This window comes from Lepidothrix coronata, unplaced genomic scaffold, assembly GCF_001604755.1.
Source record: "Lepidothrix coronata isolate B3197 unplaced genomic scaffold, Lepidothrix_coronata-1.0 Scaffold52, whole genome shotgun sequence".
NCBI classification, from domain to species: Eukaryota; Metazoa; Chordata; class Aves; order Passeriformes; family Pipridae; genus Lepidothrix; species Lepidothrix coronata.
Window position 1 is genome coordinate 3,019,390 of NW_016690232.1, and position 13,368 is coordinate 3,032,757.

The 13,368-nt window shown below is 50.7% G+C and overlaps 1 protein-coding gene across 2 annotated transcripts in view; it reads right to left on the reverse strand.

Moving 5' to 3' along the window:
* Positions 1–70: 70 nt before the first annotated feature.
* The window catches only part of PBX1 (PBX homeobox 1), a 130,096-nt gene continuing 116,798 nt past the window's right edge, over positions 71–13,368 (reverse strand). Inside the window, exons 7-9 of one of the 2 annotated variants that reach the window (XM_017815779.1) lie at positions 12,409–12,521; positions 10,832–10,921; positions 71–4,554 (exon numbers count right to left, since the gene is read on the reverse strand). In XM_017815779.1, the coding sequence (XP_017671268.1) occupies positions 4,462–4,554; positions 10,832–10,921; positions 12,409–12,521 (296 nt within the window). In that variant the 3' untranslated portion in view covers positions 71–4,461. The remainder of the gene's footprint in view (positions 4,555–10,831; positions 10,922–12,408; positions 12,522–13,368) is intronic. The other variant, XM_017815780.1, reaches the window with a different exon arrangement.

A 13,368-nucleotide genomic window follows, 5' to 3' on the forward strand; every position in this document is an offset into this window, starting at 1 on the left:
TTTTTTCTCCCAAAAAATACACCAGGTTTGGTTTCAGGTTTTTTTTTTTTTTGAATTTTTTTTTTTTTTGCAACAAAAGAAACTATTTATTTGGAATATGCATTACCAGTACAAATCAGGAAACTGTAAAACCTACACCTTGTTAGTATCGTCATAGAACATAAAAGTCTCAGTTGGGATCAGAAAGACAGAGGCCTTTTTTTTCTCTTTACAGAAGCAGAAAAGCTTAAAGTTTCAAAACCAGGTCGGAACAGAGAGTCTTTTTTTTTTTTTTTAGGGTTTTTCTTTTTTTTTTTTTAATATTTGGAATCCATTAGGAAGAGAAAAAAAAAAGATGGGGGAAAAAATAGAAAAGAAAAAGCAACTGGATCATCTTTACAAGGGACAGAAAGGGCTTTGCAAGAACAAAAAAAGCAAACCGACAAAACCAACCCCCCAGGCAATGTCTGATTTACATCGTCTTAATAATAATAAAATAATAATAATAATAAAGGTGTATGAAAACAAAAGGACTCCAGGAAACCTTGGGATTAAAAGTAACACCCCAAACCCTAAACCGTTCAGTGATGTGAAAAGCTCAGGTTTTTTGGGAGGAGGGGGGGAACTGTTTTAAGAGAAAACTGAAGTGATGCCAAATGGAATCTTCCTTAGCGCTTCTCCTTGAATCTCATGCCATAGCCACCCAGATTTTAGGCTGTATTTGGGGGCTTTTGGGCCATGTCCCATCATGGGTGGGGGCTGCATTGTCCTGTCCCTTGTCCCTCATCCTTCTCAGCACATTGGTGCAGCTGAAGTTGAGGGCCAGGCTGCAAGACCCCATTCTCAGCAAGGTCCGTAGCCAAAAAGAGGTCGGAATCTTCCTTGCTCCAAATCCCTCAATTTTGGGCCAAGGGGGATACTGGGATTCAGGGCAGAGCATTTGGGCATCTACACATTTTGGGGAGGATTCAAGCCCTTTCATCACTTCCATGCAGCTCAGCAATACCCCCAGCATGGAGACCCATGGGGGTTCAGCACCTGACTCCCCATTCCTCCCTGAAACCCCTCAGAATTCTGTCTCTCTTCAGAGACATAAACCCACTGCTCAGCCCCAGGGCAGCCACAGAAAGATATTCTAGAGTTGAGAGTTGAAGGGAGTGGGGAGAAGAGGAACACCCCCCAAAAAACACCAGCATCACTTTTCACGTCACTCTGGTCACAACTCAAAAGCACGGGGGAAGCGGCAAGGCCATCGTCTCGGACAGGTCAAAATAAACTTAGCATCATCATCAAAGCCCCCCCCTCCCATCCCAAATAATGCCAAAAAAATAAAATAAAAGGTCATTTCTGGGTCTCAACGTTAAGAAACATAAAATGTTAGACTGTACCTATTAATGCTCACTATTCCAACCATTTTTTTTCTTTTTAAAGTTTTACAAAATGAATTACCGTCACTTTTTAAACATTGTGTAAGAAGAAATGAGTGTGCACAACTCTACACTTTTCTAGCATTCTTGAACTAATTCACAAATGCGAGAAAATGAAAAAAAAAAACAAACCATGGGAAAAAACAAACAAACAAAAAAAAGGAAGATGAATGTAGGTAGTTTGATGTTATAAACTATACAGGAATGAAGCGCTTGTTGCCACAGAAAGAACAGGGACGGGACCTTCCCCCTGTTCAGTTTTGCGTGCTAAGAGGGTCATTTTTTATTCTTTTATTATAAACACTATTAAATTCCGACTGCGTTTTTGGTTTTTTTTTTCTCCTTTATCTGAATATACAAGAACATTCATTATCAAATGTTCGTTATCATCAATACTACAAAGAACGAGACACAAATCGCAAGAAACAATGGAAAATGTTAATAAAGCTGAAAGAATCGTCGAGTTTTTTTTGTGATTTTTTTTAATTTTTATTTTTTTTGAGTTTCTGCAGGTTTTTTTTGTTTGTGTTTTTTTTGTGGTTTTTTTTTTCTTTTTTGTTTTGTTTTGTTTTTTTGGTATCGAAGTCAGGTTTTTCTGGGCAGAAAAAAAAAATAAAAAAAGAAGAAAAAAACCCCACAACACTCAGGGCTGGAGTAGGGGAGGAGAATGGGGAGGAGAAACAAAACCCAAAAATAAAAAAAGCAAAGAAAAAGGCAAGCAAGCAGCTACGCCAACGCAAACTGGAGGGATCAACCAGGGAATCCAGGAGGTGATTTGCAAAGTACCATGGAGGAGTGAGTGCCTGGCCCAGGCAGGGGGTGCCACGGGCAGGGGGACAGGCAGGAGGGGCAGCAGCTGCAGGGCAGGGGAAGGCAGCCCCGGCATGGGCTGGCTCTGGTAAGCAGGTGGTTTCAGCTCATTCCCAGTTGGTTCCCAGGAGGGACCATGGCATTCCTGCAGGCACGGCACTGCTGCTGCTCCAGAGAACAGACCTAACCCAGTCCCACATCCCTGAAACGCTTTGCCAGAACAGTTTTGTGTAAAACAAGCTAGAAGTGGATAAAGGCAGCACTGAGGGAGGCCATGGGAAGAGGAGGAATGCAGGAAGGTGCAGGGCTGGGGAAGGTGGGCAGCACAAAACTGTCCTTGCAGGGAAACAACCTTCTCAGTGCTCTTACCACAGCTGGGAGGCAGCCCTAGACCTCGCATGTCTGCCATGGGGTCCCCACCCCTGGCATGGATGCAAAAGGAGCAGAAAGTGTCTCACTGTTGGACACACAAAGCCCCTGCACTGCAAAGTGACAGTATGTCAGAGCTGTGGGCACACCACTGCTGTGCCCTGCAAGCCAAGGACCATTATTTTTTCCAGCAAAAGGGTGAAAATTTTTTTGGCAGAGCTTTAAACAGTTCTTGCTTAACGCTGCTCTGTGCTGGCAGTTCCCACCTCAAGACCAGCACAAGCAGGGTGGGCATGGACATTCAAAAGCATGAGATGCAGCCAAGAGGTAATGGGATCCATCACAAGGTGCCAGGCATGCTGCACCCACACCAGTCCCCACGACAGCCAGGGTCTTGCTGCGGGCTGGCTCAGCTTCCTTGTGCCCGCTGGAAGAACCGACGGCCAAAAGTACCACCCTGGCACAAAGCTTAGCCCAGGGAAACTGGTGCTGCCTCTCCCTGCTTTTCCATGAAAGCCATGTCCTCCCAGCATCAGCCACCTGAACGGGCGTTTCAGCAGGATGAAGCCTTGATTACCAGCCACCACTGCCTGTCCAAACAGTGGATCAGAAAAGCTGGGCAGAAAATCCCATGATTTCTCCTGTGGTCACTGTTCAGAGTAACTCTTGGGATAAAACCAGCCCCTTCACAGCAGAAAGACATCCCCAAGGGAGGCACCCACTCATCCTTGAGGGCTTCACCCTCAAGCAAACCTGTGGCACTGTAACCAAAAGCATCCAACACGTTCAGCCCACCACATCCAGACTCTGGGACCTGCTGCCTGTCCCTCGCTGCCAGCTCGGCAGGGCTTTGGGAATGCAGAGGGTGGCACAAACCTCTGCAGGTCCTGCCTGCACTGGGGAACCCACCTCCTCCTCACCCACACCATGGCACACTCCTGGAAACATGAGTCAGCACCATGTGACACTCTCCTCACCAGGAAAAGTCCACCACCAGCCTCCCTAGGTGCTGTGGGAAAACTGCTGGGGTCCCGTGGACTATCCATGCCTGATCCCACACACTTCCACGGAGGTGCTCAGCAACTTGTTATCAGCGATGGCTGTTTCTCACCTGCCTCTGCCTCCTTTCCTGGCTCATCCAGTTCACAGCAGCCAGCGGGATGTGTGGCAGAGTAGGGCAGGGACCGGGAACTGCTGGCGGTTTCCCCAGGCTGGGAATGGGCTGGTACCTACTGGAAATGAAGGGGAGCACACTGGCTCCTTTTACGTGCACAGGGGCTGTGCCCACCCGCCCTGTCACCGTGGTGCCCGAGGGACAGCTCACCGAGGCAGGGCTGGGCACGGGAGGCGATGCTGGGGCCAGCAGAGACGAGGTGGCAGCAGGCCTGTGGTGGCAATTCCCTACGGAGAGGTAGCATGAGAGATAGGGGGGCGAGGGGGCTGCCTGCCAGTGAGGGAGCGAGACGTGACTGAGGGACGTTCGTGGCTCCTCAGAAAGACACCGAGTGTGAGGCTGTACACTGGTCTGGGGTTGGTTTGTGAGGTGGCGGTGGATTTTTGTTTTTCCTCCTTTAAATCCTTCTACCTGTTGACATATCCTTCGGTGGGAAGGGGTGAGGGGGAGGGAGTGGTGTTGTGGCGGTAGTGGGGAGGGGGAAGAGCGGCTTCTACCCAGAAAAGAAAGGGAAGAGAGTATAAAGAAGTGTCCAGATTGGCTGAAAAAAGCATCCCGACGAAGAGAAGAGAAGAGAAGGAGTCTTCTTGTGTGTGCTGATTGGGTTCACCTCCAGTCTGACTGCTGCGGTGTTAGGAGAGGCCCCCTCCCCTCCCGCCCCCGCCGGGGCCGGCTCAGCCAGGGATGCAATTTGCTGGGAGATCAGTTGGAGGTATCAGAGTGAACGCTGCCAGGGCCTTCTGTGGGGGAGGTCACCGACGATGGGGTAGTAGCGTCTTGCCAACCTCCATTAGCCTGTGGGAAGAGAGACATGGAGATGTCAGTCACCTCATGGCATGGCACACGTGGCCCTACCCAAGTCACCCATCCACCTCAGAAACCCCTCTTCCTCCCTCAGCAGGAATCAGTGTAGGAGGCAAAGATTTCCCATCTGGCTCCCCCCCTCCCACCCCATCCATAGGGTTGGGGCCAGAAACAATTCTGTTACAAACAGGGGTTTTGATAAACTGCAAGTGCTCACAGAATGTCTGTTCCTTAAAAGAAAACTATTTCTCAAAAAAACTCTGAGCTCTGGCTGCTTGGGTTTTCTTTTACCACCGAACATGACCATTCCCCATATGGAAAGAGGAAAATAGCAAACATCTCATTCCAGAACCCCCTGTCTGGATGTTATCTGAAGCCAAGTGCTATGAACATGCAGAACAAGTAACAGGTCCCAAGGGACTGATGAGCTGTGCCATGTCCCCCAGAATAGCTCCATGTCCCCACCTCCTTGAGGGAAGCCAAGATACAGTGCAACAGAGGTGCCACCTGAGGGTTCGTACACCAAAGCATGGCAGACAACTTGTTTATTCTTCTAAAAACAAGTACTGAGCTAAATTCTCCAGCCTCTCAAGAGCAGAGCTACTGGAGGGCCCTGGCTGCTGTAGGCAGGAGCCAGCAGTGCACAGAAGCTGCTCCTCTGTGGCTGCCATCCCCTTTAGAGAGGAGCAGATGTCGCACCCAACCTCCTCTGCTCACTGTGACATTGATTCAGTGCTTGGCTAATTAATCCTTCCCAAGTGCTGCCCAAGCTCCAGTTGGCAGCAGTCGCTGTCCCGCTTTAGCAGGTTAGCAAACCCCACTCCACCCTGGGTGCAAGTGTGAAACCAGACTGTGCACAAGCACTACCAGCCCCGTGAACCCCTCGCCTGCAGAGACCCCATGCCCACTGCCCCCACCAGCTTCCACCCACACCCGGGCCCTGGCCCACCATCCCTGTGCTCCCCGAGATGCAATATCCACCCTTCCATGTCTTGGACTGCTGCAAGAGGCAGCAATTACTGTAGATTATCAGCCCGACAATGACAGGCCGCGTAAAGAGAGACACAGAGCCAACTCCACCGCCCCGAGACTGGCATATTCAAGTACACTTAGGACATTAATAGCAATTTACGTGCCATCAGTGAGAGAGAACCACAATAGCTGTGCTGGCAGCCTCTTATTACCAAGCCTGTTATTTGTTGGAGTTACAAGCTATAATCACAACAGAAACTTTCAAAACCCTTATCTTCCGTGACGCACCAAATCTATTTCAGAGCCGTAATTGCTATGTCACCGGAGAGTTTGCTGCTTAATGCACTCAGATGCCATTTAGTGTTTGCAGGGTCATTACGGCGAGCAGGAGGGGGGAGAGCAGAGGGGGCCGTGTGGAGCAGGGCTCCGTCCCTATTGTGCTCAACTATTTTTAGCGAGGCTTTTGCACGCCAGTCACGGCTGGAAGGAGCGAGAGGGAGAGTGTCTTGCAGGCAGTGACTGCAGTGTCTCGATGTTCAGCACCCCTCTCCCCAAAATGCTGGGAAGCCTCATGGCACTCCAGTCTGGGAATCAGCCTTCCTGTGTTGCAGGAGTTTGTGTGGCTGAACACTACCTTGGTCACACCCAGTGGGAAGTCAAGAGAATGTTGGGGAGAGACTTTCCACAGACCCCACGCCCTCCTGCTCACCCAAACTGGGAAGGCCAGAAGGTACAGGTCAAGCGATGGAAAGGAGGCCCCAAGGTTGGCCATGACATCTTGACACCATCCTTTGGTAGGGACAAGCCCTCTATAAGGAGGCCAGATCCTCCTCGAGGCAGAGGGCACACAGACACCATCCCCACTCATTCAGGGGAGTTCACTCCACTGCTGCACGGATCAAGCCACATGCAGGATGCATCCAAGTCCACCCAGATGGCTCTGCCTCTTTCTGAATCAAGGAGATCTCTTGGGATCTGAGTGTACTAAATTGCTTGGGATCTCCCTGAAAGATAAGGAAGTCTTTTGAGGAAGCTGCTGCTCCTTGGAGATCCTCTAAGGAGTGTCTGCACACAGTTGTGACTTCCTCAGGAGGGGCACAAGCCAAAGACAGAGCAACGGTCTCCAAGACATCTCTTCAGATGTCCCCTTCTTGTGCCAAAAAACAGGCAAGGCCTTGGTGACTGTCCAAGTCTGGAGCCCCGGTGATGGATTGCTGAAGCAACTGGTTTTGGTGCCCGTTTCCACAGGTCTCAGCATTTTTGTCACCTCCAGCAAGTCTGGCTGGCTTCCTGCCCAGGCCTCCTACGTGGGGCTGGGAGATGACTTTCTGCCAATTTTTAAAGGTGCCTTCTGCTTAGCACAGAGGCTGTCTCGGCATCCCACCTTCTGTGACCAAATCCCTGTCCCACCATCGATGGCCCAGGGTGTCAGGTTAACCTGCTAACACACCAGATACTGGCAAGTCTGACAGATAGAGCAGCCTTAAAGAGGTTTCAGACCTCTGAGCTTTTAAGAGCTTGTATCAGGGCCTCATTACAATATGCACTGAAGGTCTTATCACACAGCAGAGAATGCAGCCTTGTTTGGATATCCCTTTTCAAGGGTCATGTCCAGGCATCCCTGGCCATCAGAAGACACCAAGGCGTTTCTGATGGATGGAGCTTGGGCACTGAAGCCCTGCCAGAACAACTTCCACACCCCAGCTGGTGGTTATAACCATGAACCATAGCTTGACCATGACGGTGAACTGCAGCTTGCTGAGGAACAGAGCAACAACTTTCTTCCCAAAGCTCAAATTCTTGGAGCAAAAGGTCTCAGCCCAAGTGAGGAGCTCTCAGCTCCTACAGGTATCAGTGCCTGGTGATCCTTGCTGACAAGAGTGGATCCAAAACTCCCCCCACACCCACCACCACCATCCCTGTCCACATGCACTACTCTGTAAACAGGCACAGCTCTGCACAGCAGTGGTTTTAAATCAAAAACCTCACACTCTGACGAACTTAAAAATAGTCTCTCATTTTAGACTTTTAAGCGATCTATAAATTAAACTAAAGTCCAAAAAGAAATTTCTGAAAGGGCTGTTCTTTAAGATGACTACAGTTCGCTCATTCACTAGCATGTGGTGGAACTAGAACACTGTAAATTTACAGCCATGGGACAGTGGCAGGAAGGGCAGCATTTTGGGGTGGGACCCTCCAGAGGACTATGGCAATAAAGATCCAACTTCTACTGGAGCCCAAGAGAACCTGAGCACCTAAATGCTTTGAAATCCCTAAACTCAGGGACCTCCTGGGTACGCAGGTGGACCCCACAACACTGTCTAGAGAGCCAAGACACTTAAAATCCCTCACTTAATGGTGCAAAACCCTACACCTCAAAGTTTGCCAAAAGGGCTGGCTCAGGCCCCAAACACCCCTTCCTTTCAGGTGGGGGGGGTCTTTCCTTCCTCTCAGTGTGACCTGAGCCTGGGTATCTGCGAGGCAGCTCCGGCCTCTACCGTCCCTCCATCACCACGAGCATCCCTATCCCTTGCTGGGACTGGTGCTGCCTGACGCTGTCTCCAACTGTGGAGGAGAAGGAATCTGTTCTCCCTCAGCCTCAGCCATCCCTGCAGGTCACAGGGATGGGGATGGCTGGGACACTGCCCATTATCCTGCTAACGATGCAGAACCGACTCCAGCCCTTTCCGCCCTGCGGAGCGGCCTGTCAGCCGTGGAGCAGCAGAGCCACGGAGGGAGCTGGGCTTTGGGTAGATTCCTCTTCTCAGCTGTCACGACTTACACGCATTTAAAAATTCATCCCCCATCAAGGAAGGCAAACCCCGAGCGTTGTGTCCCCTGCCAAGGTTTCCAGCGGTGGAGCCGGGCAACCTGCCGCTGCCTTCCCAGCGCTGACGGGCTCCGGGGATGACTTAACCTCAGCCCCGTGCAGACATCATTGTGACAGGGCTCTTGACTAGGTTTCGGCTCATCTCCTTCCAGCAGCTCACGGGGATGCTCGGGTGATGCGGGGACGGCAGCTTTCTGTGTCACAATCAGCTTTCCTCCACATTCTGCTGCCCTTCCTTGGCATTAAAGGGTTCAGGGAGAGTCAGGGAAGCCCTGCCTGCCACGAGCCAGCCACCCTGACTGCACTGAGGAGTTCCCCAGGACCTTGCCCAGGATTGATGCTTCCAAGAGGGCAGCCACACTTCAGGGTGGACAAACTGGGATCAAGGGACCTCACTGGGTGGGAAGACATTAAGTGATGATAAAAGTTCCAGGCTGGAGCTTTTATCCTGTATCCCCAGGATACAGAGGAAATAAAACATTCTGGGATAGACAGACAACCCAGAAGATGCCTCCTAAACTATCTGCTTAGTTCTGAACTCCCTGTCTCATTCCCTGTGACTACCACAGCTTTTTGGGGAAATGAGCAGTCACCCACAAACTCGTGCCATAAACCCTTTGCCACCCTGCCTGTCTCTTAACAACATCCAACACGGGTCAATCTGGGTTTCTGTCCTCCTTGAAAACCAGCCTGAGGAGACACGAGGTGCCAAACATGCCAGGTCCCCATTTGGAAAGGGCAGGGGGAACCGATGAGCCCCTGTCATGCTCAGCTCAGCAGTTCCCAGTACTGCTCATGGGAACACTGGTTCTCCCATTACCACAGTCAAAAACACCAGTCCAGGTCTTCTCGTCCCATTTGGCTTTCAAGTTTCCACTCTCTCTTTCTTCTCCTCTCCCCTGCTGTCCCTTCCCTGCCTTGTAATCCCTGGCAGCAACTACCCCCCCGCCCCCCAAATTTTGGCTTAACCCAGGCCACTGTTATTTTCCAAGCCAACTGCAACTGTGATCAGCTCAGCCTCTTTCCTTGGGGGTATTTTAATTTATACAAAAGTATCATCTCTTATCATGATCAGCCTGCGATTCATTTACTCTCCAAGTATTAAAAAGCCAGAAAGGGAATAAATTCAGCGCACGGAGAAATTAATGCGGAACGATAGGCTCTTTCATGTGGCATTTCCAAGTGCCGTTTTTGCAAGGGGCTTATGTAATGAGACATAATTATCTGCACATGTTCAATTACATTACTTCACAAATCCTCCCTGCCTCTGCCTCCTTGACGTCAAGCCGCCCACTAAGCCCCGGTGCCCGCAGGAGAGGGGAGCACAGTCCCCCCATCCCACTGCACCCCCTCCCCACACCCACAGTGGCCATCACACGATGATGGCCCAAAGATGGTCACATGCCAGGTTGCCACAAATGGCACAAGCTTGGCCAGAAGGGTGATGGGACTAGACAGTGCACCCTATGGGGGTCTTGGCTGCAGGACCACCATCCCACCTGGAGGACCATCACCTCCCTTCCCAGCTCAAGACCACCCCATTTCGACCTTCAGCCTCCTGGATGGGCATCGTGGCAGCCTGTCATGTCCAGGGCCAGGCGTCCCCTCCTCTGTGCCACCCTGGACACCGCTGCCACCACCCACTCGACGCTCGCAGCCTCCTTTTCCAGGCTGCCCTCCTCTCCCAGCTTGCTGTCACCGCCACTGAGATGGTGGACGATTGATCTGAGAAATGAAGTTGGATTGCTGTCCCGAATCTACACTGGGTTCTCCTTGTGTGTGTCTGATCGATTTCCCCCTGTGCGACACAGCTTGTCGCTACGAATTTTCATGCTAGTCAGAACCCGCCAGCGCACCCAAGAACAAGGAGAAGATGCTCCAGAGACCGCCCTCCCCCTTGCATCCTCCCCCAGCCTGGTTGGGCGAGGTTTTCTTGGGTTGACGTTGGTTGGCTCTGTGGGGTTTTTTTCTCCTTTTATTTGCGAGCGTTATTGCCGCCAACCCCATCGCCACCGCGCCTTCGGACGCCGGCCAGGGGTGGGTTATTTTTAGATGGTCGCTCAAGGATGGCGCCATTGGCCTCTGCGTGGAGCCACCTCTGGACCGGGGCGTTCGCGGTGACATTCCCCACCATGGCTACACGAGGTGTCACCTGTTTAGCAGCTCCTCTCGGCCGAGCGTGTGTGGCCGCAGGTGCCAGGCGAACGCTGATCGGCTCTGACAGTCCTAGACGCCAGCTGCCTGCACAAAGCCTGCCCCGTCGCCACTTTTTTTGTGGGCAAAGCTCTGCCGTTGGCGTGACCGATACAGAAGCAATAAACTAGGTGACCGTAAAGGCAAAGACAAGTCCTACTAAGTGGCATTCTGAGCCCTATGGCTTTGAAATAATTGGTAGTGAGAGAACAAGGAAAAAAAAAAAACAAAAAGAAAAAACCAAGAACCCGAGCCTATTTTTTTTTTTCTTACACTGATGCCCTGCGGACTATACATCTGACTTGCCGCGAGTCCGTCACTGTATCCTCCTGTCTGGCTGATAACATGGCGAAGGGTATCCACCTAAACAGACCAACGACAACAAAGACACAAATTAGAGTGAATGAAAGGTTAGTGGCCAAAGCCCCTTCCATTGATCTTTGGCAAGATAAAACAGTAACAAGAATAATAATCACGATAATCATCATAATAAAAATAAAGGCATATATTCAAAGAGGGGTAAAGGAGAGCTGCGGTTGGTCTTGTGGAGAGAGATGAGCCAGAGGACTACTCCTGCCTCCCTCACCATCCCTTGCCTGTCCCGGTGGCCCTGTCATGCTCTCCTTGGTCCCAAGTCTTTTGAGAAAAAGAGTGAAGAGGGAGAACAGCATAGCAAGCGTGGGGTGGGATCTCCTGGAGCACATCATCACGGCCGGCTCTACCATAATGCTCAAGTTCCTACTCCCACCCCCTTCCACCCTTGACCCCAAGCACTGGAAGCTCACAGCAGTGGAAGGAGATCCTTTGGAGTTGGCTGAGCACCTCCACTGAGGAGGGCCCAGAGAGGAAATATACCTACCATGGCAAAGGCACCAGCAGCTCTCCTCTGGCTGCCCCGTTCTTCTCCCTCCACTGCCCCCAGCCCAGCCCAGCAGTGGTACGTGTGGTGAGCACATCTCATCACCCACAGATGACATTTGTGCTCCACATTCAGCACCATCAGGGAGTAGCCTCGGCTTTAGAGAGCTCTCCTTGCCCAATGCATAAGTGTCAGAGTGGCTGTCATCTCTCAACACAGAACAGAGCCTTAGATGCCAGAGAGGGGACTCACGGCATATCTGGACATCGGAGGGGAGGTGGGAGATCTGAGTGAGATCCTGGCTATTTTAAATTCTTTCTTTTTGCCCCAAGCATGGGTTCATGTTTCGGGAACGCTGCTCAAAGCTCCCTTGCTCTCTTCCTGCTTGTGTGTGCATGAGTGGTGTGAGTGCCTGTGCTTTGGGGAGGTGGGGAGATGGTGAAGGGTGGCTTTTAATGATAAAAAAAATTAAAAAAAAAATTTAGCTATGTATTTGAACATTCATTGGTTTTCAGCAGATACCTGGTTTGGCATCAAAGGAGTCGTGGAAGCCTTGTAAAACGAGACACCAGTCCAAACATCTGGCCCCTTCCCTTGGAAGAATAAAGCAAGCAGAACCTAAACCTCAGCTGCTGTTGTTTGACTTTTGCCTGTTCTCCTACACCTTCTTTCCTCCTAGTACGACTATCAAGCCAGAGCCAAATGCATTCACAAAGTGTGGGCAAGTCTCCTCAAGACCATGGTTGTTGGTTTGGTTGGGTGTTTGGTTTTAGTTTCTTTTGGATTGATTTTTTTTTTTTGGTGGTTGTTGCTGTTGTTTTTTTTTTGGTCGGTTGGTTTTTCGGTTTGGTTTGCCTTTTTCAAGTGTTGGTTGGTTCGTTTGTGCTGGTTGAGATTTGCTCTTTTCAGACGGGAGGGAGAAGTGCCAATACAATCAAAGGCTCCTCCAACACTAATGCATTCACTGGCAGTACATCGGATGGGTCCCTACCTGTGACTGCACGTTGGCTCCAACCTGGGCCCCTTGGTAAGAATCCCCATTGAGAGACTGCACGCTCATGAACAAATCTCCAGAGTTTGACATGTTAAAAGAACTGGAAGAACCTGGAAAGGAAAGAGTGAGGCACCTGAATCACAGAAAGGAAAAAGATCCACCCCATGACTCTCAGCCAAGAGGAAGGAACAACATGCAAAGCAACCACAAAAACAAAACACACAGTCAGGTTAGTAGTATGAAGAACAGAGCAAGCAAAAAAAAAGGATGCACTCTTGAGGTTATTCAAAGCCACATGTTGTTACAGCTCAATGCCAAGAATATTCTTCAACAGCTCCTCAGCTGGAGGAAGGATTCTTCGTGCTTTTGACTGAGACAAACAAAATACAGCCTGGAGGACTTGGACAGCCCTTTCCCTTCATTTCAGGGCATCAAAATCCTTCAGGCAGCTTCGAAAAATCTCAGCTGTTGGGAGTGTCCACCCAGCAGACTGCACTGGAGAACTGAGTTACCCAGACAAGCCTCGCTATCGGGAGCAGAAGCCTTTGCAGTGGGCGAACCAAGCCCATGTTGAGAAGCTCAGACCAGGGTGGGTAATTCTACTCTGTGCTGCTGTCTGCAGGGTGAGCACATCCAGACCCCATCCAGTTTCACGGCTGGAGCTCTGGTTGAGCCACAGAGGGCTCTGCGAGGGAGCAGTGTGTGGGGTTTGCCTTCAGGACACTAGGAACCCATCACTGGTGGGAACTGCAGCGCACCAGGAGCAAAGTCTCGCAAAAATGTGAAGGCACCTGGGCTAGATTCCCAGTGCCCATAATGTTGGTAAGTGTCTTTCATTGTGATGGGCCACGAGAGAACGCAAGGTTGTTACGGCTCTCCTGGGCCAGCTGCCCCTGAGGAATGAGCTCTGTAAGCAAATTCCCCACTGCATGGACATGCACCAGTCACCGATGTCAC